We start from the raw sequence: 26,795 nt of genomic DNA, 5'->3' as shown, positions 1-26,795 counted from the left end.
TCCGGGCCGGGAGCGGCTCCGGCCCCTCCGGCGCTGCCCGGGGGCTGCAGGGCCGCGGCTCCCACACAGCTCGCTCCTCTCCCGCTGCAAGTTGCTGTGCGGGTTGTTCCCGCTTCTTCAATACGTTCTCTCAGAGGCGCTGCCGCCGGCGCTGATGGGCTCGGCCTGGGCCGCCGGCGGGGCCGTCCTGCAGCCGGCTGCGTCGGCTCCGTCGGACACGGGGGAAGCTTCGGCACCTTCTCACAGAAGCCACCCCTGTACCACCCCAGCTACCAAAACTTTTGCCATGCAAATCCACTACAGACTGCAGACCTATCTGCTTTCTTTCGCATTTCAGCTGCCATTTTATCACCCCATAACTTAGGAGGTTTATGCAATGCTACTATTTTTCACAGTAAGCCTTTAATTTTTATTATTCTGAACAATTTTATATTGTCAGCAAAATTCATCCCTATGCTAGTCAATCATTTTCCAGATCATGTGTTAATCGTTCATGCTGCACCGGTCCCCTGTGTGTTTCCCTGATGTGGAAACCTGGTAAGCGAGCAATATTTTTAGCAAACTTACAGCGTTTTTCCTGCAATAGCCAAACATCTTTCTCTTCTATAAGCTTTTCAGTGATCTGTATGTAAAGAATTTGATGGTCTTCTCTTTGGTCTTCTGCACGTTGCTCTCAGCACCATCATGTTACCACCAAGAAAGAGCAGGGACTTGAGTAGGTGTTGAAGTAACCTCCTGTCATCTTCTCCGTGCTTTGTCTTGCTTAGGACAGAGTTCATTGCGTCCGCAGGTTGTGAGGTTCATATGGCCGGGCCTGTACGCCCTCTTTTGTGGGCTAAATGCGGATTTAAGGGTGAATCACCATCAGCCTTGAGGTATTGCTTATACACGCAAGATGCCACGTTGTTTTCTTTTTTTTGAGGAAAGTTTATGAAGCTGCGCAATAATATTTTGCTGCAGCCTTTACTGTGTTATGAATCTTTAGACAGAAAAATAGCAAGGAAATAATTATCGATCATCTGCTATTCCCCATATTTAGATGCATATAAATGCAATTTCCCTTTGTTGGTTTGCTCTATGGCCCTAGTCTGGCCATCAGAATGCAGTAATGTTGATATATTTCAGTTTTATGATCCTTTTTTTCAAAGCCAAAACTTTGTCTGATCAAGGCTGCTATATTTATTATCCTTTACTGTATTTCCTTAAATTGTATGATGGTGTATGTTACCATGGCAGAGTAGAACTCCAGAAAACATTACGTATCAAAAGGCTGTATTGAAACATGTTTTAGTAGTATTCCAGCAGTAGTTTTAATGGCCATTGTGTAAGCTGTTTACCAGATGCATCAACATATTTAGGTTGCTGATCCCCCCGCACCCCCCCACCAAGAAAAAGCCCAATTCTGTCAATCTGAGGAAAGTACCCACAGAAATGATGGCAGGCAGGGTGCCCTCCCTTGAACACTGGTGCTTTTTAAGTGTGACTGCTGTGTAATTCTAGCACTTAAAGAGTAAACACCTCTTGGATTTTAAAAAAAAATAATAAAATTATGCAGATCATTTCTCTGTTATCAGGCAGAGCTGACTACAAATCTGTGGTTGAGCATACTGTTCAGAACCACGGGTGTTTGTAGTATTGTAGGTTTCTTTGCATTTATTACTGTCAAGCTTTGATGAGTAACAATGACAGGGAAAGAAGGTCCAGTTTCCATACAGGCTATCCAATGAATTAGCACCCAGGCTTGCTACAGAGCTGGAGTCAGAGGCTTTGCTGGTCCCTTTGCTGCTCCTTCCTAGCCACAGTACAAATTCATTGAATACAAGTTGTCATGGTATTCCTGCAAGTAGATCAGGTGCAGGGTAGCAGTAACTCAACATGGTTTTTGCAAGCTAAGATGCAGTATTGTATGGCAGATACTTAACCATGTATAGTTAAATTCAAGGAATCTCGCTGAATGTGTGAAGTTTAGCTTTTTTTTCACTGTCTACTTTTCATGCTAGAAAGATTTAAGTGGAACCCCCTGGAGGCTGTGCTTATTAGTGTTAGGGATTGACTGCATGTCTTCTCAGAAGTAGCTAAAAGCAAAAATAACAAAACCTGAATGCATAAAATACTGTTTATGCAAAAATCGTTTTGTATGACTATTCATTAGAGAAACGTCCACCTTAATTTTGAAGACTTAAACATTTCTTGGAATTTTGGCTCAGAGGAACTCGAGTCTGGAAAGACGTATTTTGAAATTTATTAAGTTAATATAGCGTCATACCAAAAGTTAGAGAGCTTTTCTGTAATACAAAATGGCGCATATTTAATGGCGGTACATTGAAATTGTTGGGGAAGTTTGGTAGGAATCACATGCTGTTGTGACCCACTTCTGGGAAATCACAACTGCTATTTGTGTTTGCATTGAGGATACATTCTGTTAGCTTCTTCTGTGTACTTGTTACTTTCACTGACAATTTTGGTTTGCTGATGTATTTGGCTACTCTTCCCAGTGCTGTAGGTTAGGATCCTAACAAGAGTGATTAAGCTTGGCAGGACTTTCGGACTGATGAGCCACGCAGAAGATTTTGCTGAAAATAATCTTGAATCGGGGTGGGGTTTATTCCCCAGTTGTTTCTTCCTCTTGTATTGATACTACTTCAGTCCTTTCTCTTCTGGAAGCTAAAATCTTGCAGCTCTGAAGAGCTTTTGGAAGAAGAGTCCATGCTGGAAAAGAGGGGAAGAAGCTTCAGTACTACTTCTGAAGTCCACGAAGAAAAATTTAAACAGTACACAAAATCATTAAAACTCTTTTAAAAAAATGAATAGAAAGAGAGTGCAAACATGGGGTTTTTTTTAGACATACATTAAAATCAAGATGTGTCTTATTAGAGAGGTGCAGAGACAGATTAGAGATGACACCTTTCTGGCATGGCAACGGTTGTCACTTCGTAATGAAGGACTGAAAAATTTACAGCTTTTAGAGCTATTCATTACTTGTAAGACTTGTGAACTATTTGTTATGCTACAGGTCAAGCAGACATGGTGTTGTCGATGTGATTCCTGTTAAAAATGCAGTTGGCATTTTTCTTCCTGGTCCTATTAGCAGTTATTTTCCAGCAGTTTCACTCTACTGTTTACTCAGTTACTGTTAGCTGAGTTGGCAGCTCTTGTTTCTCAGAACCCAGCGCAGTATTATGGGGCTGCAGATTTATTCTAGAATGACTTTCAAATGCTTTCAAGTCCTCTCTTTTTTTCTCACCAGTCTTGTTGCAGAGCTACAGTTAACAAACCTCATTGCAGAATACACTGGAAGTATTCTTGTACCGAGAACAGCAACAGTGAGGCAAGCGGGCATGGTTCATACTGGATATACCTATTATCACAAATTGAAATCACAGCTTGGAGTGCTTGCCAAACTTCTGGAAGAGGTTACTAATTTCTACATACTGCAGAATCATTCCTGCAGTGAACAGTATTGCAGGAAAGCATGCACCTTTTCTAGAAAGTAGCTTCCTAAAACCCCTTTGTCTTGCTCCAGGTCCAGGTTGCGTACAGCATAAAAGAGGAGGGAGGGTAAGACAAGAGTGGAGGGGATGCTACTGTAGTTTCTTTACCTTTGTTCAATTCAAAAAATCTGGATATTGAGTTGTGCAGTAACATACTGGAAGTATTTCCAATACAGTCTATGCATTTGTTTGCAAAGGACGTCCGTAGCACTTTCTCAGTGTGAGGTGTTGGGGTCTTGGGATAGGAGATGCTGGCTAATCAAAGGGGAGGTGATGCAAGATTCCCTTCTCTTAGATCTTGGTAAAAACATCACTGTCATGACATAGTTTGGTTGTGTTCCTGTAATGTACAGGTTGGTAAGTGTTCAGAAAATAATTTAAAATAGTTAAAGCCAACATTTTGAAATCTATAGTTAGCTCAGTGCGTGGATAAACCAATATTTGCATACTTAAATAAATAAACGGTTTTCAATGAAGCTAAATCCCAGTGGTTTCCATCGACTCAATAATGGTTGTGGCTGAATTCAGCTGCACATAACAGTGCTCCATGCCATTACAGATAACGTGGACTCCTTAATTCATTAAATTCCAAACCTTGAAGAAGATTCAGCATTTAATAATGTATTTGCAGGGCTGGATGAAATTAGTTTGCACTTGCATGTTATTTTTTTTCCTAATAAGTTCAGAAATTGGCAACTATGACATATCCAAAGACCCTCTTAAGAAAGTATCCTGAGGAACAGAGCTTTATAGCAGAGGATGTTCTTACTTGATTTCTGGGTTATAGTGTATTCAGCAGTGGTCTTCTCTGAATTTTCTGGGACTTCACAGCCAGACCTTAGGTAAGAGAGGGAGACAGATTTTTGAATGAGGAGAAGTATGTAGAGTGGAGGGAGGGACTTCTCATGAATTTTATCAGGATGACTATGCATTTACACAGATACTAGAGCCAGTGCTTGCAGAAACCTGCTAAATTTGCCAAGAAGCATTACCAATTAACGTAGTTAATTAACAAGAAGCTATGTTAAAATTAGTTTGGGGTTGGAGGAGGGGAGAGAGAGTGAATTGTAATTAGAAAAAGAAATCACAGCTGCTATTTAGAGAACTGGTAAGTTTGCAGGTCTCGCTGTTGGAAGAAGCACTGCATTGCGGCTGTGCCGTGTTCATTCATTCCATTCTCAGTTTTCTAGGAAAGAGCTACTTTGGTATTATATATCACAATTTACAAGCAATATTGATTATCCTAATCAAATTTTAACTTTCTGCAGGCTAACTTGTTAATAAAAAAAAGTAATTTTTCAGAATTTCTCAGAAAGGTGAGACTGAGCGTTTCTTGAGCATCTAATATTCAAGAAATTATGCTGATTTTCTCCAGTTAAGGATTTGGATCCTGCTGAGTAGAATTTGCTCAAAGAAAAATGCCAACTTTCCCAGCTTGTATTACCCTGCATGCTGTTACTAAGCAAAGAAGAAAAATCAAGGCATTTATCTTCGCAAATTGAAACAAGTTTCACATTGGAAATATATGAAAGTTACCCATGAAGTAGTGAATGTCTGACACATAGCATTTTATTTTCCCAGTGAAAAATGAACTACAATTTATTTAATAGAGTCCTGAATAGGCCTTATGTTAGCCCAGGGAATTTTCAGGTCCTTCTCATATATATTTCTTTATTTCAAAATTAAAATTGGGCATACGGATAAAGATGTGTGAAGCAAGCTTAAATCTTACATTCACTGTGGCACAATATGGCACATTACCAATAGTCTACATTACAAAGGTTTAACAGGGTAACTACTCACATGGTGAGAGGAGATGTGGTTTATCCTGTCAAAAATTGTCTTTTCTTGGCTAGTATAATTAAATGTTTCCACAAAAGGTACCAAACATACGGAAAAGCAACCTCTTTATCAATGGATTTTGCACGTAGGGGAAGGCTTTTCCTGCTGTGCCCTACAGTCAGAGTTACAATACTATCCATTCAGCTTCGAGAGAGAGCAAATTCCAACCTTGCTATTGAGGCAGAAATTTGATTAATTGAGGTGCATAAGACCTGGGCAACTGATACTCTGGTTTCTCCAGCCAGCGCTGTTTTGACCATCTTGAAGTGAGATAGTCTGAGCTAGGTGGTCAGGGCGTTCAGGTTTCCTTTCTCATGTGCTCTTTGTCATTGCAGTTCAGGCAAATCCAGATCTTGCGCTCCTTTTTTGTTACTTTGTGGATGTGTATGCTGATCACCATTGGCCTCACGGTGCCCATTTGAAGTGCACTCAGTATGTGAGTACACCTAAGCTGTAATACAACTCAAAAAAAAACCATTACACAATGCTCAGTTTTCAATTCAGACAAACAAAACCCAACATCTGTACTGCTTCCTATATAACAGCTTTCCTGGAGGTCTTGTTAACACCAGCAGTTCATCAGCTAAAGCAGGTGGTTGTGCCAGTAGAGACTAGGGGCTGTGTATACACTGGGTTAGCCATGTTACTAATTGGTATTTTTTAAAGATGTGCTGGCAAAAACTTTGCAGTATAGTTTAGGTCACACCTTTTGATATTATTTAAATGGCTGGGATCTGGCCACGAAAAGAATGGGACCTTCTGTTTGTGCCCAGTTTATAAATAGCATCAGTAGGGCACCCTATCGTAAATCTGCAGACAACGGTATCTGTGAAGAGTTCTGGTTACTGTTTTTATATCTGAAGTACGCGGATGAGGAGTTGTCTAATGCCTGTGTGGCTCTTGTGAAGTGCATACATACGTAGCAAAACTAGCTTCGTGTCCTCTAAACACCTTAAATCATTACTTATTTCTCTGGTTGCATTCAAGAAAGGTTACAAGAGATAATATTTTTACTCCTTCTTTAAAAGATTTGCTTTTTAGTTTAACAAAACATTTATTTGACTTTTTAATACAGTCAATACATCCTGAAAAGGTCTGTATGTACAAGCAGTTCTATTTAAGGATTATTAGAAATGACATTAATAGCAAATCTAGTGGCTTCTGCTTCCCATTCTCCATTAAAAATCATGATCCTTTCTTTTTGCTGACAGTATTCCCTCCGTATGAGCTGGTTCTAACAAGGCAGAATTAAGAGTTCACATTATAAATGAGCAACAGGAACAGATGGACTGAGAAAATAGTCAGGTTTCATGCAAATATCAGTAAAGGTGATTAGTAAAGCAATAAAAGCATTTGGCTCGTATGTTCCTTTGTATTAATAAAGACTGCCTAACTGGAAAAGTCTTGAGGCCAGCTGGACGTTTGGCTAGTTAGATGTTCTGCTTCTGTACATTACCAAGGCAAGTTTTGAGTTGCGAGAAGACGACGCTGCCACGAGTGGTGTCATGCTGCCAGGCCCAATATTAAAATTTATCATTTTCACAGGTTCATTTAGCTTAAGGCTGAAAGCATTACATTTCATCCAGTGAAACAGATCCTGAGCTGAGGAGCTTAAATTTGATTAAAACACTGCTGTGACTAGGTAAAATGGGATTAGGGCCCCTCTTGCCTGCGTTTCAGTTTTCTGGTTTATGAACCTCCACTTGCAGCTTCCCCTGGCTGTGAGTCTTCCCCCCGTGCCTCTCTCTTTATTCTTCCTGGAGGTAACAGTCCCCTGCAGTACTTTGCGTTTGTTTTGTGGTGATGCTGGTGCACTCCCCTAGTTTTCTGTACCGTATGGATCTGTGCCCTTTGGTAGATCTGTTTGTCCTGCGTTTTCTCTCACTTCTGTAACTGCCAGAGACAGAGCGGCAGAGCCTCTGGCAACACAGGAAATGGGAAACAGCTGGAATATGTATATCAGATGTATAGCACATGTCTACGTATTCCTATCCAGAATTTTGTTGAGAGAAATGTCCTTGTACATTATGCAGCAATTGCTTGTTGACTCAGATGTGCTCTGGACTCATTGGAATATCAACATACACATTTGGGTGTTATTTATGTGTGCTCAGCGGGTGCTTTGGAACTGCTGCCTGTGTAGCTGATGTGCTCACGCACTGTGGGTTGGATATCTGCGCAGCCAAATGGAGTCAGTAGCTCAGACTTGCCTTTCAACTATCTGGAAAATATCAGAAGTCCTTGGAGTTCATCTGAACATCATTTCTTAGTACAGATATCTGGGGAAACCTGGTCAGCCCTTATCTAAATCAGAAGGTTAAGATTGCCCCCATTTTTTCTCACTTGCTCAGAGCTGCTAAGAGTCACGCCAATGTAGACATGTATTTGTTATGGGGGATACTAAGTGTACGTGTAAAAAGCTGTTTACTCTGAAAAAAAAATATAATTCCCCAGTCAGATAAAGCATGCTGTATGGAAAAGCATCCAGTGGTTGGTTGGGGTTTTTTGCTTATTTCTCATTTTGTAATGAATGAACACTTGGAAGAAAATAACTCTTCACTTAAAATTCAGTTAGTTAATTTCTTTCAATTGTAAGCCTAGGAAATGTTCATTGCTCCAAGTAAGTCCTTGGGCATAGTGAGGTGATACAGTAATATCTTCAATGGCAGTAGGCTTTTCCATTCTGTGTTTTAGGTTTACCTTCCTAAATCTCTCATGACTGTCCCTGACTCACGTATGTATTTCTAGCTCTTAATGTGGGGGCTCATGATGAATTCAGAGAGGACTTTGAAAAATAATGCTATGGAGTATTCGCATAAAACAGATCTCTTGTTCTCTTTGAATCACTTTGAAATACGGTACATTTAATTATTTTTTTCTTCCACTTAATAACATTTTTTCTCCTCAGTATTAACAATGGATCTAAAAACTTGGCTGTAACCTTGCTTTCCTTAGATTTTCCGTAACCGCCGTCTTCTGGCCAGAGCCCACTCCCATTTTTTTGCCGTTTGCTCAGGGAAGATGAGAGCTTTCTCGGCTAGAACCAAAGCTTCATGCATTTCACTTAGGTTTTGATCGATTTTGTTGCTGCTCATTGTTGGTACTATATTGGAGTTGTATTTTTATTGTTGTAAGCTCCTATGTGCTCTGGTGGTTGGCAATCTAGAAATGTGTTAAATAATATTGATTTATTTGTTTCCCCCACTTGGCAAGCATTATATTCTACTCTGTCTCTAATACTATTTTAAGTATCATTTACTGGTTTTATTTTCTTTCTTATTTATGACTTGGCATCTTGTAGAGCAAAGGACTGTCGCAGTGGCTGGAGAGAAATCCTGAGAGAGAATGCTCATCAGAATATACTTTCTAATTCTGGTGCTGCTAACTGCCTTTAGATAACAAGACGAGTTTGCATATTATAACATTATTAATACTAGGTTTGCATATTTGTCTCAGACAAATAAAAATTATTTTGATTTTCACTGCAGTAAATGTAACGTATCAAGTATTCACCCTAAATGGGTATTTTAACAAGTCAACTTCCAGGAAACATCCTTCCTGGACCTCCAAGGGCCAATAAGATGATACTGTCCATTTTTGATATCTTTCACAATGATTACACACATTTAGATGTTTTTTGCTTCATGATAAAATGCGGGGCCATCTGTTTAAATTTTCTGAATTGTCCTTGTGTGGCATATGAAGGTATTAGGGAAAGGAAGGAAATTTCAGTCACTAGGGGGAAATAAAGATTGCTGCAGAAGTTGTTACTGCATCTTAGAGCCTTCCACAACGTTCTTATGGTTTTGTCCTGAGTTGAAAACCTGTGCTGAGCAGTAAGCCACACCAAGGAGAATAAGGTACAAAAACAGCTGGGTGATGAAGTTACAGTTTCTAACAGTGGTTTTCATTGCAGCCATTAAGGGAGCACAGTGGCCTTTTCAGCTATGGTAATTGTCTGTTTCTGTTGAGACTTTTCTTGAAATAATAGTAGAAGGTTATTTGTTAAATCAAAAGAGGTTAATATGGTGGTTTATTCTCACCATTTATTTGTTTCACTTTGGCTCTGCACAGATGCACAAAGCTCTGAGTTGTTTCCAACAATGAAATGTCTCTTTAATATACATAGTGCTTCTATCCGAAATTTTGTACAACTGTTGAAGCGTGTCATTTTGGAGGAATGCTTCAGACCTTGGATCAGGCTGTTGTGGCATCTTCTCTGAAGCTGTGTATATATGGACAAGGGGAAGAGGTTAACTGCTTTTCCTGAAAAGACTTCTTTATTTGAAAACTCTGAACAAAAATTTTCCGGGGAATTTCTGTAATTATGGAAAAAATATGATCAGTTCTTATTTCCATTAGAAAAGTTGGTATCTTGCTGTATGGAAAGGGGTAAAAAGAGAAGCAACTCATCTACTTCTAAGGCATTTCCTTTCTGTCTTGGAAGGTAGGAAGGGATAGAAAAGGGGAATTTGGAGACTGCTTGGAAACTCCTCCATGGAGGCATGAGCACTCACATTTTTCACTTCATTTTCCTTCCCTGGAGACTGATGAGACCTGACCTTGGATCCAGTTCTCCATAATAGGAAGTTGTAGTTGGGTGAATACATGAATTTCCAAGGGAATGATACCTAACAAATCTGCCCTGTGGACAAAAATAAATTATTTTATATATTTACCTTATGACTTATTTATGAAGTCAAGAATTTATTGCCGGTGTGGCTGAAAAAGTTTATTTAAATCATATGAGCCTCAAAAATAATAATAGCGTAGTTTGAATTGTTATACACGTATTCTCTGTATGTATAAGTAGAGTCTTTCTTTGCTGTTACACTCATCCTTCTCTTGCCCTTCTGGGTCCTAAGGTCGATGGTACCCATATTCCTGAAGAAGCAGCTGGGGGTTGTGGCAAGTTATTAGCATCCTGCAGTTTTTCAGGCCACTTGAGGCTGGTTTTGTGTTTTCTGGTATGCTTTTTCTCCTCATTGTTTCTTAACTGGTGTGCAACTGCATGGTATGATTGCATTCACTATATGTGGTGTATTTTACATACATTAGCTGCATATGGTGAGTATGTTTTTTGATCTCTTTATTACTCCTAAAACTGCTTTTCCCACTCCCAGGTCTGCATTTCTTTGAAATCCTGTTGATGAATTGTTTATGGCTCTGGGTCTCCAGTGTCAGCCTGTGGCCTTTTTCCTCCCATGCCTGTTGGCCTCCACACCATGTCCCATGTCCCAGCTTTCAAAGGCCTCTGCTGTGATACCAGGATTGTATTCTTCCATGCTGTATCATTGCCATAAAAACTACTACATAAATACTTATCTTCATAAATACTTAATCGTACCCCAAATAATTACTTGTTAGTGCTATTATGTGAAATGTATGGTTATAAAATACAAAGATAAATAAAACAAATTAGGCCTAGCCACCTGCTCATGAGGAAATTTGCTGATAAACTAAAGAAGCTAAACCAAATCTTTGTGGAGCCCAAGACAAGTTGAGATTGACTTTCCAGAGCTGTAGCGCTGTGATGGGCAATGATCTTGGTAGAGCCTGAGGAGATAAAAGTTTCCATTGGATATGGAAATTTGGATGGTCTCTAGAAAAAAGTTTTCCTAGGCTATTTTGGCTGGGAATTGACATTGGTGATTTTGGATATCATAAATGGCAGCATCAGTTCTTACCTTTTTTCATTGTGCAGACCACGTTGAGACATATTGCTGTGGATGTTTGTACTCATTGCTTCCAAATCCTGTTGCTGTAATAAAGAACATGTGGAAAAGTGAAGCTAGAAAAGACTAATGCCATTTCACCCCTGAATGGCACTGTGTGATTGACTTGGCAGTAAAATCAGTTGTTTAGGGGAGTGAAGCCAAGGGCACCAAAAACCCAACCGTGAGTTTGTTGCTCCATCCTTTGCCAGGCCAGCTGAGGGAGAGCTTAGGGAGAGCCCAGGAATATGGAGTAGCAGCCATACTGTGAACAAGGAGACCTGAGGGCTTTCCAAAGACACCAGTTTTTCTCACAGTCCTTCATCTGTCTTTCCTGTCCTGGAAGCAGGTAAACCTTGTCTTGTCATCCTTAGAGCAGCCATGCTCTGAGGCGTACACTGCTGGCAAGCCTGGAGCTCGTGCTGCCGGGAGCTGTTCACAGCTTGAATCTGTTTCAACTACTGAGGTTGACTTTTGTTTTGTTGGTTTGGGGTTTTTTTTCTTTTTTCTTTGAAGCACATAAAGTTTTCCTGCATTTCTATACATAGACACATTCTCAGATCCCCAGGCTGCCTTTTGGATTTGAAAATGAAGGAAGCCTTTGTGCTTCCCTCCTCTAGGATAGCCAGTGGCACCAATAACTTTAAACATGGGCGAATCCCAGCTGATTTATAACTGCACCTACTGCATCCAATCTTTACCACCTTGTCTTTTAAAATTTGCATTACTTTATACCAAAAAAATAGTCTGGTTTGGGTTTTTTGTGTGTGGTGTTTTTTGTTGTGGTGTGGTTTTTGGTTTGGGGGGGGGGGGGGGGTGTTTGGTGGTTTGTTTTTTTTTTTTCCCATAGGTTAGCATTACTTGATGTGTTAAAAAATCATCTCAATCATCTGAGTAATAAGACAGACATTTCAAATAAAATATTTCTTACGGATGGACATTATACTGTATCTTATTGATCGCCAATACTGTCTGCAGTTACCACAGAGGCACTGCTTGGGCAGGTTTGTAGCATCACATCAGTGTAACTTACCTTCTAGTTACAGTGATGCCATAATGTACATCTCTGTCCCTTTAACTGATGTAAGTGGGGCCGTTTTCTCAGATCCATTATGCAGCTCATTTACAATTTTAATGAAGGCATGTTGGGGGAGTTAAACTTTGGAGATAATGTTCATGCAGAGTATTATTTTTGTCTAATGCTACAATTGTATGCATGGCAATTTACAGATGAATATAAAACGTGAATCCTAATTCATTTGTAATCTAAACTGAATACCAGGCAGGGCACAGCACTGGGCCAGTAAGCAAAGGCGGATGGCAAAGCGGATGGCAAGTTTGTGTTACTAAAATATTGTGGCAGAGGCATATTTTTGCTGTCCGTTTCAGTTCCACTGACCTGTGTTGCTAAACCAAACCTGCCCCTTGGAATTGTCAATAACTCCCAATGTCTGGATGAGTCTTTATTTTAGAATTTATTTGATAACCTAATTGTCCTCACTCAATTGATTTCTGACCTGACTTTCATTCTTGATTCAAATGGTTTTCTTAATAGCTTAGCTAACTGTAGTTGTTAGTAATTGATCCTTATTAAACTTTTTTTTTAACATATCTCAGCATTTTTGCCACCCATCTGCTTTTAAACTGCCCATTTATATGGATTCTTTGCATAAATATTTTGTGGCTCATTTGATTCTCTGCATAATTAATTAATTGCTTCTCACTTAGTTTTCTGCATAACTAATCTACTGCCACATAATTAACAAACTCTTTAATTCCTTATTAATTATTTACTGTTCTTTTGAATATATGAATTAATTGACTGTTTAAATTCGCTGCTGTGGTGATTTGACATCTAGTTAATTGTTTTGATTAATCAATTAACGAGCTGCTTAATCTCTGCTTAAAAGTATAACCCCGACTGCCTTGCAAGTGTTCTAGCACCCTTCCGCGTTCTCTTCTCATGCAGTGCTAGCATCTCATCTGCATCCGGATGCTCAGCTTACTGTCCAGGCACACATGGACCTTCTGGGCTTGCATGTACCCCTCCAGTCAATCCATCTCTATAACCCCAGTGATGCTACTTAACAGCTCTTTCTCCAAAGATTTTTTTTTTCCATGTGCCAGACCGCTCATACGCTTGAACCCAGGAGAGATTGAACTCGGCTTAGTTATGCCAGGATGAAAAGGGGAGAATCAGGAAGAGGCATTAAAATATTGCGGAATGAAAATCCATGAGATAAATACGATACAAGAACAGGCTTTGAGAATTATGCATTGTTATGGCACACAGGGTGAGGATGTTTCAGATGCAATACTGAAGGCATTTGTGGTGAGTTGATGTAGCTGATAAAGTTCCTGAGACTTTATATTTAATGTATGGTTCTTCCACTAGACTTACTTGTTGATGCTGTTTTTCTCTGGTTCTTCACTAAAGAAGAATTTTAGCAGAAAATAACCTTCTTCTTCACACTTTGCTTTATTTATGTGCTACTCCTGGACTTAAGATTTCACAACTGGTTGCTGTAGAAACCGCTGTTCTCCTTGGGAAAAGGCCTTTGAAAGAGGTGTTGCCTTGAAAAGTAGTTTGGTATTATATACCACAAATAAGCCAACAACATACCTGATATTATGAAAACTCCTTCAAAATGGACTTTTTGGTGTTGGGTTGTTGGGTTTTTTTTTTATTTTCCACAAGGTGTCAGCTATTCTTCAAAGGTATTAAATTGTGGCTTCTTATACAAGTGGAAGTGTGAGAAGTGACATGGCTTTACCAAGCATGAAACACAAGGGGTACATTTATGTCTTTAAAAGAAGGTGCTGAGTATTACATTTAATAGCAAGAGACTAACGAGGCCAAAATCCAAATAGGTTGGATTGCTTGCTTGTATGCTTGTTTGATGGATGCTGTCCTAATTTATTGACTGATGTTGATTAATCTACAGACTTAATAATGAGAGTGGTTGCTAGATATATACGACTTCTGGAGCATGTGAAAATGTATAAAACCTGTGTTATCAATGGCAATTTTTGAATATGTGGTAAGATAGGTTATAGTGTTGTAATATGTATTTAAAAAGTTACATCATGCATGATATAGATGTTATAATATATCTTAAAAGGGCTGTTTAGCATGATCATGTGTCTGCTGAACCATGTTTGATAGCATATTGCTGGTAGAGCAATCCCCTGGATCCGAGAGGCCATACTGCACTGGCTGCCCGGCTCCTGCATCGGCTGCGGCAGCTCTGTCTCCGTTCACTAGCATGGGATGGTAAACACCAACTGCACAGGACATACCTCCATGCAGATGACTAAATTTGGATGTCTTTAATCTCGAGCCGAATCCTATTCCCATTTTTTTTTTTTTTTTTTTGATCGAGCATGTTGGTTGGAAGGTACCAGCTGGTCTGTGAAATGTCAACCTTTAGCAGTGATCTCCATGCCCAAATGTATGGGACTTGCTCCTCTGACAGAAAACCTTGGAGAACATGCAGAAGTTGTCAGGATTTCAAGGGAGTGAATGCAAGAGTCTGCTGATCTTTTTAATCTACAATTTCTGTGAAACTGATTATCATGAAAACTTCCCGTGAAAAGATGCTAGGCAATATGCACAGCCTACCAGCTTGCCTTTTTGCTCTAAGTGTAGAGGTGTAGAATTTAAAGTAGTTTGCTTTCGTTTATTTACCTTAGGCAAATTAACTAGAGGCTTTTTCAGGGCTGTTTTACAATATGTTGCGTATAATTTGTAAATAATCGTAAACAACTGGGTTCCCTGAACATGTAGCAAATAATAATGAAAAACAAAATACGAGGTGGTTGTTATTCCTCTGATACTACTTTAATTTGTGATGCACTGAGTCTGCTGCAAAGTATGGATCATCTTAGTCCTATATGTATCTCTGAAGAATGAAGCTTTACTCTCAATGTTTCCAGGCAGTGCTTGATACAAAAGCTATTTATTAATAACTATGATAAGCATTAAGTGTATATGAGTATTACATTTCAGGGAGACTATTCATATGTTTAAAATTAAGCACTGAAGTTAGATAACTCAGTGGACCAAAGCCCTGACAATTGTCACATTGGAGATTTGCCACTGCAAAAAAACTATTTATAAAGAGGTACAATCTGCATGACAAAAGAGCTTTAAGAAAAATCTAAAAATCGCAGGAGATGTGTCATAACATGATGTAGGAGAAAAAGCGATATATGTGAGAGAAATTAAAATTTTGTCATCAAGAAATATATTTATATGCTTATTGTCAGTATTTCTTAATAGTGAGAAAAAATATGTCGACAACTCAGTGGTCTATAGAAATTATTAGAGAAGGTGAAATAGCTGAGCCTGCAGGAATATAGTTCCCATTCAGCTCTCATTGCATTTTTATGTCAGTATAAATCCACTGATTCAGTGAAATTCAGCCCACACCTTGATTTCTATGTTTAACTGAAGCTGTGCAAGCAGAAGCCTGTGTGTTTCAAAGTTCCTGTTTTATTTACTACTGATAGGGCATCATTCCAATGCGGTATGGAGGATAACATGGTTATTCCTTATAATATTTTATTTCTTTTTAAAACTAAAAATTCTTCCCTGCCTTCTCGTATGTTTAGCAGCTCACTCTTGAATTTAAGGTAGCTTTTGTAATAATGTATTCAAATTGAATTTTAGTATTTCTTTCCTTTAGTCTTCTTTTTTAAATGTAGAAGAATCACATGCAAAACTGTGATTACCCACTTGTTTGAAAATCTGTCACAATCGCGACATGTTGCTATTGGTTTCATCAGCAGAGTTGGGAGACATTTCAAATAAAAACATCTAAAACACTGGCTTCACATGTACACAAACATGTTGAATACTGAATGATCTCTTTTTTTTTTTTCAGGTGTTTAGCTTTCTGTCTTTTTACTAGAAGCAAAAAATGATGAAAATAAGTAAAATGGAAAAGTTACTTCTGTCTTTTAGCAGGATTAGGCCTATTACTTTGTGTGTGATTGAGTCGTTGAGATTGACAAAAAGGATGGGAGGGAGAATACCAGGAGCTGTTGGTCTGTCACGGGTTTGTGTGGTGCCTCAGCTTCAGTAGGCTGTCTTTTAATGTTTGGATGTACTCGCTAACATTTGAAAGCTGTAAGAGAGAATGCAGTGTTTATGCTGGAAGTATATCAGCCTAAAAATTAGGTTGGCATTGTTCTAGCAAAACTTTGGAAAAATAACTGTAAGTGCTGAATAGGGAAAATTGGCTTCCTTTGCTGCTTTCTCTTCCATTTAGAATGTATTTAGAATTTCAGTTTATTTGAAAATAAGATTTTGCGAGAAGCTTAGTGTTCAACAACCTAATACTTTAATTACCCGGTATTAAATTTTGCTTAATTATAAAACAACACGTAGAAGTTTTTGATATATGACCAAGCATTGCTAGCAGCTTTCTTTTGAAATCTAAAAATCCACAGGAAAAGCAGGTGCTGAGATTATTTAATAATGCTCCCTTGATTAATAATTTCCCTTGATTAATAATTTCCCTTGCTTACAAAACTCCCTTGAAAGACAATGGGGTGTTTTAATGGAAAAAATGAGAAATAATTTAGCTGTTATTATTTAAGCTATATAATAAGCTGAACAGAAAATAATTTTACATCTGTGTACGTGCCTTAATGCTTTCAGGAAATAAAACCAGAAGTCTGTCTTTGGATTTGACTTCAAGTAGCTGAGTGGTGTCTTAAAATTTTCCAGAAATTAGGGAGTTGTCTGTACAAGCAACCCGACAGCATCACCTTTGCTCTGCTGCACTTGAGCGTTGAAGTCAGGTAAAAGTAAAAAAAAAGATGGTCTATATTGAAACAATGAAGCTTGATCTTAGAGGGTTTCTTTTGGCCACTTGTGTAGAGCACTGATTACCAAAACAAACACTTGCTTTTTCATTGCGGTTGCGCCTTGGCTACTCTTCATAATTCATTTGTATGGTAGAGGAGGTAGCTGGGTTTCAAACCCGTGGAAGAAAACAACAACACTGGAGCTACCTCTTAAATCATAATGTTTTGGTAGACGTGGTTGGCGACAGCCTAAAGGCCAGCATGCTCATCTATATAATAGGGGAAGTCAGGGTCGGCTTCTTGCAGGACACTTCTATATGAGATGTAGTATTGTATTTAAATAAAAAGGTTCCAGAGTTACACTTGGTCCTGACACGAGCTTCAAGAAATGGAGCAATTCGTTTCCCTTTAATTCCTTTTTGCCCACTGTTGACTGGGAGCCACAGAAACCAGGATGAAATGGGTCCTTCAAGGCAGTGTCAACCCTAACTCCAATCTCCTGGTTTTCATAAGCTTGTTTATAACCGAGAGGCTCCAGAAGGACAGGCAGCAATGCTGGAGATCCATAGCTACCCATTAATGGTGTTTCTGAGAACTTTGCTCTGCGTTGCTTAAAACCGATTAAAGAAAGTACGTAGCAAAACTCAACCCCACAAGGAGCAGCGGTCGAGTTCTGCTCCTTCTGCTCTTTGGCAGTGACTGCCTCAGCTACAGAGCATGCTGGCGGCACAGCGGGGTCTGGCTCTCCCTGCGTTACGTCTCATCGATGCATCCCTGGTTTGTGTCTTCATGGCTCTTTCCTATAAAATAACAGATTTTGCAAATAACATGCCTGTCAAGGAGTTAGGGAAAAAGGTGTGGGAAGTAACGTAGGACAGAAGGGCTGAGCAAGGATGCTTTTAACAAGGGAAAGAAAATGATCATGTAGGGAAGAGGAAGAACAAGGGGATTTAAGTGTTTTTTTCACAACTTGACCGTGTGTTGTATATTACCTTCCAGAAATAGATTTGCTTCTTAAATGGTTCTGCTATTCAAAGCATGCTGCTGAAGTTTAAATTCTGCTTGATGGTAACATCTGGCACTCTGATTATTGTCCTGTTAACTGAAAAATTGGAATTTTTGCCCTGAGCACATGGATGCAATGAAGTTTTGGTAGCAACAACTTTTCCCCCTGTCAGAGGCAGCCTTTTTGCTTCAGGAGAGACCTCGGCTGCCAGATACTGACTTTGATCTGAGTCGTTGACTTAGTCCTTAACAAATCCTTGAGTGTGACACCATGTGCCAAAGTCAGAGAGAACCAACCCTTTTGTGAAGCACGTATTCAGTGGCTGAAATGAGTTTGGGACGACCAAAAACATAATCCTGTCCTCCTCATGTATTAAAATAAAGTGGGACTAATTAACGCTGATCTTTTTAGATGGAAACATTCTGGGACCACCTTGCTTGAATTAATCCAAATGTGGACCTTTAATCTGGCTTCATTGTGTGTGGCAAGCAGATTCCAAGATATCTGTGTAAACACAGGGATAAAAGAGCATTTAGGCAGTTGGATCTTTGACAGAGACGTGTTCATTGCTAAATACAGAACTGCTGCTCCAGTGCAGTGATGAAAAATCCAGTTCTAGGTTCTATTCCTCACTCTCCAACTCAGTAACTTTTGGTCTGGTGCCTTGGACAGACTCTTAATGTTGAACTTGGGGAAGTGTGGGGTTCCTGAAAGATACAGTTGAAATCCAGGAAAATCTGTGGGAAGAGGGGATTGGGAGAGGTTTGAGGAGGCAAGTGGCAGATAGTTGAACCATTAAGGTATTTTTTTTCCTAATGTATATATTTCAAATGGCTTGAAAAGCACGTGTCCCTTTGTGACGTGTATGACTGTAAAAGGCTTGGGCATAATAAATAATGGAAAATTTAAGAAGTCATGACTGCCATATCTTGGGGTTTTTCCCCCACTTTTTTTTGCTTTTTATTCCTCTTCTGCATGTCTACAGTATCCAGATTCTGATAATATTGTAAAGTTTATAAATGAAAATGTAGGAAGTGATGGTTAGCATATGGGCAGTTCTGAACTGCAGCTTGTAAAATATTTAATATTATAAAGTTTGCCTCTAATAAAATAAGACCGTTCTACATCTTCTAAGAGCATTAAGTTCAAACCAGTGCACTGCTAAGAATCTGTAAAGAGTTTTTCCAAATAGTTCTTGTTTAGAGAAATGTTTCATGCCACAAATTTCTTCCGATAGAATAGCGTGATTGGGAGTGGAGGAGGCAAGCAGCTGGGGGTGAGCTGAACATCAGTGTGCTCGGTGCCGTGGCTTGAAGGACAGCTTCTTCGTAGACAGTAGTGAGAAAGTAGGGAATTATTTCAAAAAAACCTGGAGAGCAAAGATACAGAAAGGTCTAAAAGCAGAACATGAGGCGATGCTGTCTCTTACTATTATTGAAAGAAAATTAAAATTCAAACCACAAAAACAGAGGGAGGATGGAGAACATATTATTGGGGAAATTATCATGCAGTCAAAGCCAGCCAATGGTAGTACCACACACTGGATTTCCCTTGAATTCCTTCCTTGCATGAAACCATTATGGACAAGTAGTTTCCATTACTTTCAACCCAAATATCCTTTCCAAATGATACCTTATTTAGGATTTTCCTTACAGGGGCATTGTGCGTTATGGTGCCACCACATAATGCTGAGTTTTCATGTTTGCATCTTGGTGAGCTGCAGCTCAAGAAAACTCAACGGCTCTTTCGCTTTCACTTCCCCTTGTGATCTGAATGTCAGTTCTTGCTCTTTGGAGATTAGAAATAATCATTGCTAACTAGAGTCTGCAATGATTAATTTATTTAATGACTTTCTGGATGATGATGGAATCAAAATGGGATTTGTTTAGCGTCCCATACCTTTATTTATTCTTTATTCAAGGAAACTCAGGACATGTATTTGGCTGAATTACTGAAATATAAAAAAAAACCAACAGTGTTCAAGGTACCTTTCTGTAGCATGAACAAGAAGTATTTTGATTTTTTTTCACATGATTAAGAAAATTCTTATTACAGTGCTCCTGAGAGAATACCGTCTTATTAGGAAATAGCTGTTTTTTCCGACTTCTTCAAAAAAATTGTAAAATATTCAGATGTTAACATGTCTGCTGCATACAGAAAGGAATATGGCTTTTACTTTTATGCAGATAAATAATATTTGGCAGAAGTATCAGCCGGAAAGTTGTGGGTTTTGAAATTGTCCTTTAGTATGCTCAAATTGATTATTTTTTTTTTATCTCCAAGTTTGTAGATTATCTTGTAAGATTTCTGCCATCCTTGAGCCACTTCTTGAATCATGATGATTTTAAATGGAAGAGGCACAGCAAAGCTGCTGCTGTTCCAGTTCGCTAATAAATATTCAGTCTGCATTTTGTAGCTGCTATGTACGATAGGAATAAAATAAGTATAAGGGTTTAATGTTCAGAGATGTTCCTTTGCTTTGACTCATTTTACTAGCAATTTCCCATTACTTATTCCTCTCCTTCCAGTAGATGTTCTCACATTGGTCCCCAAAATACCTTCTAAGGTTCAGTTACCCAATAGGTATTTTCTTCATGGACAACTTGGCATCGGTATCAGAAACTACGTCTTGCTGTCCTGCTTATTTTGGTATTGCATTTTAGTAACACCCAGTCTGGCAGCGCATAATGGCAAGTAGCTCAGTACCTTTGGCTTTTCTGCAGCATCGTGTTTTATAATTGTGTTCCAGCAGCGTTTCAGAACATGGATGTCTTGATTTTGAGCCGTTAATTAACAGTGGAAGCAGGATGTGTAGTAGTAAACTGTACAGATTTAAACGCAGTGAAGTTAGGTTTCACATTCTGCAGAGGATTGGAGAAGGAGCCGTAGGAGGTTTTTATTTTTACCCTTTCCTCAGAAGCCACGTGCTGAGGTTACACAGAAATACCTAAGGAATAATGAGAGATTAGGACAGCAAAGAGCTCCTAAGACAGGTCATGTTGGAATTTAGAAACCTGAGAGATTTTCCACCAAAGTTCTTTCAAATAATAGTTTAAGACTTGCTGAGAGCCAAACTGCGCATCTCTGGAAGCTTGCATTTGAGTAATACATGACAATACAGAAGGACACTAAGCCTTTAGTGGTCTTCGTTGTGTTTACATGTAACCACTTGTTTACATTTTTAGTTCAAGTAAGCTAACTACTGATATCTGAACCGTAAAACCAAGATAAAACCATGAGAGGATTCCAGAGAGAATAGGGGGCTGAGAGGAGGCTGCTGGCACCAAAGTGTGCTGCCATGAGCGGGGTCTGCAGGTCCCTGTGGAGCCCAAGGTCTTGTGGATGGTGCCTGTACATGTGAGCCTTGCCAAGAGGAGCAGTGCTGTTGCCTATGGATCAGAAAAGCTGAGTGTTAGATTTTCAGAAAATGGCGATTATTCTTCTGTTCCTCTATTTCTTGCAAAGCTGCTAGGCTTGACTTGGAGTTCTGGTTGGATTTGAGAATCTAGCAAAAGTAACATCAGTTTAATTCCTGGAGTGTATGCACTCAAAAAATGGCTTTTTGGATCAGTGAGTGGAGCTTACCAGCTACATGAATGTTAGGGATAGGTGCTTGAGTGTTTTTTAAATTTTTAAAATTTAAATTACTTCTGAGGTTAATTCTTCAGATGTTCCAAGAGTTTGTTCATTTCTTCTGAGCTAAAGAATAGCTAGTTAGTTGGAACTGAAATAAACCTATTTAAACTGTGTTATTCTATGTGTGTATCTATGTGTATTTGTATAGCCAATAAAATGTGCCTTCATTCAGTATTCTTTTCCTTTCTCGATTTGAAGTTTTACAGTCCTTCTTGTTATTGTTTCAAAAGCAGAGAGCAAATAAAATCTCAAATTTCTTAAAAAAAAAAACCCAAAAAATGGAGAGAGGGGAGGTTGTAAGCTCTTCTGCTTGCAAGGAGCCCTGGCTATGTAGTTTGCATAAACCTATTCCTTAGCTGAAAACTGGAATTCCCTATAAGTCAGAGAGTTGTTGAGTTGTTATTTGCATTTCCCTTAGCACAACCAGGATCAGCTTTAAAGTGGCAAAAAGCTGTTGGGGTTAGTTTGTTTGGGTTTTTAGGGTTATTTTTGGTTGTTACCGTGGGGTTTTTTTGTTTGGTTGGTGTGGGTGTTTCTGTTGGTTTTGTTTTGTTTTAAATTGCAGGTGGTGGCTCTAGCTCACTTGGAGGTGCTGGAGCACCCAGCTCACCCAGAGAAGGTACAAGCTTTCTGGCAGGTGGCGGCTGGAGCCTGTTAGAAGGATTGCTTCCAGCAGGGATTGCTTACCCTTCTGACTGTCCCTTAGTTGTCTTTGTCAAGCTCTGTAATATTTTAAGATGACTGTTCTAATTAAGGCTGCTATTACTATTATTTTTTTTTAGCCGATACTTTGCATTGGTAGGAACAACTTGACCTCAACCATCACACGTTCTTACATTCCTCATTTTTTATGTGTACTTTTGCATCACGTATACCAGAAATAATCTTTCTTACATCCACTTAGCATCACTAGGGGCAATAACACACAGCAAACCATAAGCAAAAGGAGAGTGATAAAAATCCCTCTAGCACCACGTGTCACAGCACATTCACAACTTCCTGTTTTATTGTGCAGGCAAATAATGAGGAGATGCTATACACCAGCCTTTTCTGCAATAGCTTCTACTGTTGATTTCAAACTTTATCAAGTAACAGTGATGGGTTTTTTTAATCAGTTTCAAAACGATGGTTTGAAAAGAAAATGTAGGTTTCAGCATGTTCTTGTTTTTCCTTCTGCATTTTGCCTACTTGCAGTGTAGTAAATTGGAACCTGTGTTGGCATTAAAGATCTCTTGATTTTCCTGCCATTTCATTGAGCTAAATAAAAGAAAACTTTTAATAAACTGAATACATGATTGTTACACCGTGAGTAGTACTTTATGCAGGTTTTTTCCAGATAGGTATGAAAAGAAGGTTCTGGGCCTAGAGCACTTGAGACAGGTTGTGGTGAAAGAACCCATAAAGAACAGGCTTCAGAGCTGCTCTTTCATTAGGTGATGCAGTATTATTTTATATTTTTCTGGGTTTTTTTGCTGGTAGCAGTTTGCTGTTCTGAACAGTTTTCAGAGCTTCCTCATGTACAGTGTTAAAAAAAATACAGTTTTTGTTAGTCTTAGATTTTATATCTTGCATCCTTTGTAAATTCAAATGGTCTTGTTTGCACGAGGACATAGAGTTTGCACAATGTGTGGGTGTCAAGTATCTGTTGAGTGAGAAGCCAAAAGGCACTTTGCTTGCTTACCATGAAATGTTGCGTTATCAAACTGTGTCTTCTCACTGCTGGGAAAAAAATACCGCTGGTGGGTCACTCAGAGCTCTTTTTAATGGTAAGAAATGTCATACTCAGACAGGACTTCTGCTTTGGAGGTAGGAGTTCTGGTCTGTGTGCTCCTGATGCAATGCTATGATCCTGCTATGGAAAGTAGAGGTGAATCAGTCCACAGTGCAGTGCCACTGGGGCCAGCCTGGGCAATGCTAACAGGATTATAGCTGGCTTTAGGCGGGGGGGGGGGGGTGTATATGTACGTATATCTATATATTGCACTCCTGTCACTTCTTGGATGTGATGTTGACCTTAAGCAGCCTGACATTAACTGTGTGGTTTCACAAGAGCTCAAGTAAACGGCTTGTTCTGCTGGCTGGAGGAGCAGGTGTTTTTCCATGGGAATCAAGCTCCTCGCCTCTGCGGGACCACTCTTTGCTGGTACAACTCCTATAAATATAGTCTGAAGAGACAGTTTAATGACCTGAATGTGCATCTTGTATTCTACCTAGCAAAAATGAGATCTGAAGATTTAAAATCCTATGGTTTTGATATTTCACTCTTGAATAACATTTCTGTCTTCAGAATAGTCTTGAGACTTTGCATAGCTGATGCTCACAATATCTGGGATGCAGCTGCTCCTTAGAGTACTACTGGGAAAATACCAGCCCCAAACTGAAAAAAATGTATAGACTTGGCACCAACTTTAGGACTCAAGAACTGTCCTTTTATTCCTCTGTTCTCCACAAGGAAGAGAGGGGAAAAAACATTTGCTTTCATGTGATATTTTTGGTACATATGAACTATGGTTCCTTCCAGAGCTACGTGATTACCAGAACAGTAACGAAAGATGGAAGTGTTGTTTAACTCCCAGCGGGTGGATGTCCAGTGCCCCCCAAAAATAAATCACCTTGAAATCACAGCGTTAGGCAAGTACAGTCAGCATACTGCTGTCACGGGCTGTGCTCTCAGAAATGGGAAACAAGATGATAGCTTTCCTTGGTTCAAAGCTGAGGCTCAAACTCCAAATGTTTCAAGGACTTTGTATGAATTTGTGAATCTTTTATGTGCAAGGAAAGTAAGGATGCTTGACACTTCAAAAAGGCACACTGCTATGCCTTCAACATTCAGCCACTAAGATAGAAAGAAGTTATTGTAGAAATGCCACAAAACTTAGGTTCTTGTCCAAAAATGAAAGTGGACAACATGAAGAAAGAGGGTGGAACAGGCTGACTTTATCATGTGGATGGCTCATGTTTGCTTGATCCTAATGCAGACTGCCAGTTTGAATTTGGGAGACTTACTACCACAATTTGGATACTTGTTTCATCCAGTCTGGGGAGACAGGAACACCTGATGCTGTTGTTGAGGCTGATCTGAACATGATTTTAGTGAAAAGGATTCTCCCAAAAATTCTGAGATCACACAGGAATTCCTGATAAGTCACTCTCTAAAGTTCAGGAGAAATAAAAGTCCAAATAAGACTGTTGAAGAGGTGAGCGGTTTTTTTCTTCTTCTGCTCATCTGAAAACAGTGAACATTTTTCATGCTAATATCTTTCAGAACCTGAAGCGATTGTTTTTGTTCTTTTTGTGTGCATAAGATGTGAATCAAGGGTTCTTCTTGTAGTTGTTGTGTGGTGCATCTACCTCAGCTATCAGTGGCGATCTGGAGTCAAGAAAAGAGTGGTGTTTGTACTGTGCTCACTGCTAATGATAAAAAAATAATCAAAGAAGGATCAAATAATCCAATAAGAAAAATGATATGATTAAATTCTGTGTCTCGTTCCATAAAGACTGTTGTAAGCTTTTATGGAAGCTCTGGCACAATAAGCTTTGATATCTTTGCTATGTATTAAATATTGAATATATATATTAGAACTGAGGGCATTAAATTTCATTATAAACTCTTGTTTCTAATCTGTTGTATCCCTTCATACCAAACCATGTTTTGTGGATCACAGTGAGATGAAGTGGCTGCTATCATTGCTTTTTTGATTTGGACAGCAGGAGTACCTTTATGGGCTCACAGCTCACTACCATTTATGTATCTCAAATTTTCTGGCTAATTTTGATCTTTGCAATAGCGGGGAAATAGTTCTGCATCTTACCTAAAGCCAATAATAAAAGTCACTATTTCTTGTTTTCTTGATTTAACTTTCTAAACTGTATCTCTTTGCTATTCAGAGCTTTATCCATTTCAGGAAAAGATGTTGGTCCTCCCAGGGAAAGCAATGAAGAAAAAATCCTCCCATTGAAGGTGCAGGGTGGTTTCTGTGCATGGTGCTGCGGGGAGACTGTTCCCTTCCCCTGACATACCGGGAGACCCAGCTCCTAGTGTGGATCCTCAGATACATAATCCTTCACATGTGATTTTGGTTGCGGATGAGGTGTATCTAATGAACTTACACTGAAATGGATTTTATTCAGTCATTAAAACTTAAAAAGAGCAAAAAGTCTCAAAGCCAAACAACCAGCCTTCTGAGATAAGTTAACTGCTTGTTTTACAGCAAGGAGCAAGTTGCTGAGTGTTGAAATTTGCTCGCCTAAGGTCAAAGTGAATTGACAACAGATCCCAAACCAGGACCTAGAAACACCGTTTCGGGGCTCTAATTACAAACTGGAAAGGCAGTAGTTGTCTTAACCTATTTTATTGCATTGCATCTTTGACCTGAACATAGTCAAGAAAAATCAATATTTTCCATAGACATCTGGAGTTTGTGGGTGGATGAGGATAGTCTGATTTACTTAATGAAGCTGGTGGCCTGAAGTAAATGCTATCACAGAGTTTGTCACCACGTATTGGAGGGAAAGCAATGATTTCTAAAGAAGCTGCTATTTGCACATTTATTGATTCTTTTGGTGGAGCCGTAGCTGCTGGTCCTTTTGTGATGCCAGATTATTTTATCAGTGACGCATCGTGTATTTCCTCCTCAATCCATTTATATTCCCTTTAGGCACTGGCAGAGCGTAGCAAAGCAGTCTCAGTTTTCTGGCAGAAGGTGGCATTTTCTTTCGGAGTTGAAGCATTCACTGTCTTATCGTTGCTATGATAGAAATGTCTAATAATTAAGAACTGATGTAAGTTTGTTTATAAAGAGCCAGTGGGTTCTGACTGCAGGCTTTAAGGCTGTTACTTTATGTGCTGTGTCTTTCTAACAGAAAAATGGGAGACTCTCAAGCTACTGTTCAGTGAAGCAAACATTTCTGACACACTCAGAGGATCCCAATAAGTCACAAAAGGTTAAATAAGAGAATCTATATCGTTGTTCTTGACAGCAATAAAAGACACCTTATGATGTGTTTTGGCTCTTGAGTTTAAACACCAGTGGAATTAAGGAAGCTCCTCACAGTTTTACCAGAACGGTGATTGCCAGTTGCAAATTACAGGGCTTTTTAGATCTGCTTACTGTGCACTTTGAATTTGCTTGCAGAAAGATTGACTCGATAGTATATTTTAATATTGTTAAACTGCTGGATGTATGAGGAGTTGCTAACCTTGTTTGATTGAAGTGAAACAAGCAAACCTGTTAAAGTCCCTAAAGTCTCATAATTTAAAAATTATTTAAAAAATAGAGTCTAATTGAGGTA

General features: G+C 39.1%; 1 protein-coding gene across 5 annotated transcripts in view; it reads left to right on the top strand.

Annotated features, from left to right (window-relative positions):
- Positions 1-26,795, top strand: part of TRAPPC9 (trafficking protein particle complex subunit 9) — a 508,568-nt gene that overhangs the window by 308,847 nt on the left and 172,926 nt on the right. Inside the window, exon 22 of one of the 5 annotated variants that reach the window (XM_055703589.1) lies at positions 10,457-10,611. The exons of the other annotated variants lie outside the window; for them this stretch is intronic. Within the exon in view, the coding sequence (XP_055559564.1) occupies positions 10,457-10,596 (140 nt within the window). The 3' untranslated portion in view covers positions 10,597-10,611. Of the gene's footprint in view, positions 1-10,456; positions 10,612-26,795 lie in introns of those variants that run through there. 5 annotated transcript variants of the gene reach the window in all.

The sequence above is a fragment of the Falco cherrug genome, chromosome 3 (assembly GCF_023634085.1).
Source record: "Falco cherrug isolate bFalChe1 chromosome 3, bFalChe1.pri, whole genome shotgun sequence".
Taxonomy (NCBI): Eukaryota; Metazoa; Chordata; class Aves; order Falconiformes; family Falconidae; genus Falco; species Falco cherrug.
Note: the sequence above shows the minus strand (reverse complement) of the source record. Positions and strands in the feature narration are given on the sequence as shown.